At 41.1% G+C, this 2,755-nt stretch overlaps 1 protein-coding gene across 1 annotated transcript; it reads left to right on the top strand.

The window, feature by feature from the left end:
- LOC100136291 (beta-globin) lies at nucleotides 1-826 on the top strand. The gene is given in 3 exon segments (NM_001124545.1): nucleotides 1-99; nucleotides 276-498; nucleotides 627-826. Coding segments are annotated over 3 exon segments (447 nt in total). The 5' UTR covers nucleotides 1-7; the 3' UTR covers nucleotides 759-826.
- Nucleotides 827-2,755: the final 1,929 nt, after the last annotated feature.

Below are 2,755 nucleotides of genomic sequence, written 5' to 3'. Positions count from 1 at the left end.
CGTCAACATGGTCGACTGGACAGATGCTGAGCGCAGTGCCATCGTAGGCCTGTGGGGAAAGATCAGCGTGGATGAGATCGGACCCCAGGCCCTGGCCAGGTACATTCTTATAATATTTATGTAGATATCATTAAATAATAACACGATAATAGTCTACCTAGAATATTTAGCACTAAGTGCGTAGTAGGAAATCGCGGTGTTCACCTTTGGTGCGATACAGACCATATTGATTGTGAAGTATAATTTTAATGGCAGCCTGTTTTATTTATTTTTAGACTTCTGATCGTGTCTCCATGGACTCAGAGACACTTCAGCACCTTCGGCAACCTGTCCACACCCGCTGCCATCATGGGTAACCCCGCCGTGGCCAAGCACGGAAAGACCGTGATGCACGGACTGGACAGAGCTGTGCAGAACCTGGATGACATCAAGAACACCTATACTACACTGAGTGTGATGCACTCCGAGAAACTGCACGTGGATCCCGACAACTTCAGGGTGAGTATTGCACATTAACAAACTGAAACAAAATACAAAAATAATTAGTCTTATGAATTAAATAGCGTTATGAGCCGATGTAAAGCTTATTCCAATATTACATTCTCCATCTGGTTCCTTCTCCACAGCTCCTTGCCGACTGCATCACCGTGTGCGTGGCCGCCAAGCTCGGTCCCGCCGTTTTCAGTGCTGATACTCAGGAAGCCTTCCAGAAGTTCCTGGCTGTCGTTGTGTCCGCTCTTGGCAGACAGTACCACTAGAGCATCACTCGACAGCATCAATATGGAAGAGAGATGACACTCCAACTCCAGTCTGTTAGGCTGGAAGCGGTGCCATAGCTACACATATTGAAAATAATAAAATACATTTAAAGCATTTATCGTTTTGAAGTATTGTTTTTTATGGAAAACGTTCTCCTGCAATTTTACTGATGGCACAAGGTTTCTACACTCTATGTGTGTAGAATGTGAATGTGAATGAAAAAAACTGTTTTGATTATGGTTTTCATACACATACTCTGTCCATAATCTAGAGGCCTATGGGATATTCATTGATGAGGTCAGGAAAGAGGATGGCAAAACATGTAATTGAGTTAATAAAGCCGCATACAAACATGTTTTTTTTTAGCCCCTTGGGTTCTGCCATATAGTTATATTAGAAGTGCCCATCCAAGAAGGCTCAAGGTCATTGGCCACAGATAGAGCGATATCAAATCACGTTATATCTACAGTAGCTTTGATTGGACTCATCATCAGTCATCAGTTGTCATCAAGTTGACATTCTACTGACAAATCCTTTGTAATCATTGTCATATTAAGAGAAATAATGAAGAGAAATGATAGAAAAATGCATCGGTGCTCATCGGCCATTGTACATAAAGATTACTTAACAAGTTGGAAATCGCAAATTCAACAATGAGTCGTTTGGAAGGAATCAGTGGATAACTGCAAGCGTTGCAGAGGAACCACTAACGTTAGCCTGCTATTCAATTGAGTGGCTGTGTTTCCCGAGTTCACACCTTAATCCAGAAAATACCAGACTTTGATAACAAAGTTTGATGACAACATGTGCCAACCAAGGACCGCTGCGCCACCTTCACAAGGTGAGTCCAAACATATTGTATGCTGCTGCATAAATGATATAATATGCAAGGGAGAAATGTATACTGTAGCTAAGTAATACTAAGTGTATGTTGTGTATTAAGCTGTTAGTAGCCCATGTGGCTCACCCTAATCCTTTGGTCTACACATCGTTCGTGGCCCGATCCGTGCTTGTTTGGCAATTGTTTTTGTACAGCTTTGACAGTGCTACTGATAGTAGTTGTGGTGCTTGGCTTGCACGTGAAAATTCAGCACACACAACATTCTATAATATAATTGTATTATTTGACGTGCCAAATTAAACGCGTATTTAATGCAAATAGTGTTGTTATATGTCGTGTATGTCTTTTTTGACAGGTAAAGACCCAAACGGCTTCAATGTGCCACACCCTAATAATTTGGTCTATTTTCACCTCTTAATTTCGCCTACTGTTCAATCAATCAATCAATCAAATGTATATAGCCCTTCCTGCATCAGCTGATGTCACAAAGTACTATACAGAAACCCAGCCTAAAACCCCAAAGAGCAAGCAATGCAGGTGTCGAAGCACGGTGGCTAGGAAAAACTCCCTAGGAAGAAACCAAGAGAGGAACCAGGCTATGAGGGGTGGACAGTCCTCTTCTGTTCTAACTTGGTGGTGCACAAACAACCTATAACCTGTTTTAGAGAAATGTAATAATCTAATATTGTAAGAGCTTTCATTGTCTGTTTATATGCCCCGTTTATTTATCCTACGGTTCTGACGTGTACAGTGAGTACACTGTTAGAACGGCCCATGTTCTGAATTCTGTCGCTGTGTATTTTCAAAAGTGCTGAACAAATAGTTATATTGACTACGTCAGTCGTCGCTTGCTCATTAATGTCTTAATCGAAATGACGGATTGCCTTTTTATCCGTTTCCTTCCCTTTACGGCTTAGTTTGTACATCTCAATTGTCAGTAGAAACGACATTTGTTTTTTGTTTTTATATGTAGTGGCTTTCCTGGCATGCATCCCACTTTTTTAGTTTTTGCCCCACCAAGATTTACACGCTAAAATCGCCACTAACACAATCCATCTAAAATATGATTTGTGAGTTTTACTTAATAGGCGCATTGATTGATGCGGCATATTTTTTGGCAACTGATGCAAGACTATTCAAACAAATCCGATGGTG

This window comes from Oncorhynchus mykiss, chromosome 13 (genome assembly GCF_013265735.2).
Source record: "Oncorhynchus mykiss isolate Arlee chromosome 13, USDA_OmykA_1.1, whole genome shotgun sequence".
NCBI classification, from domain to species: domain Eukaryota; kingdom Metazoa; phylum Chordata; class Actinopteri; order Salmoniformes; family Salmonidae; genus Oncorhynchus; species Oncorhynchus mykiss.
The sequence above is the reverse complement of the archived record's forward strand: the minus strand, read 5'-3'. Positions and strand labels throughout refer to the sequence as shown.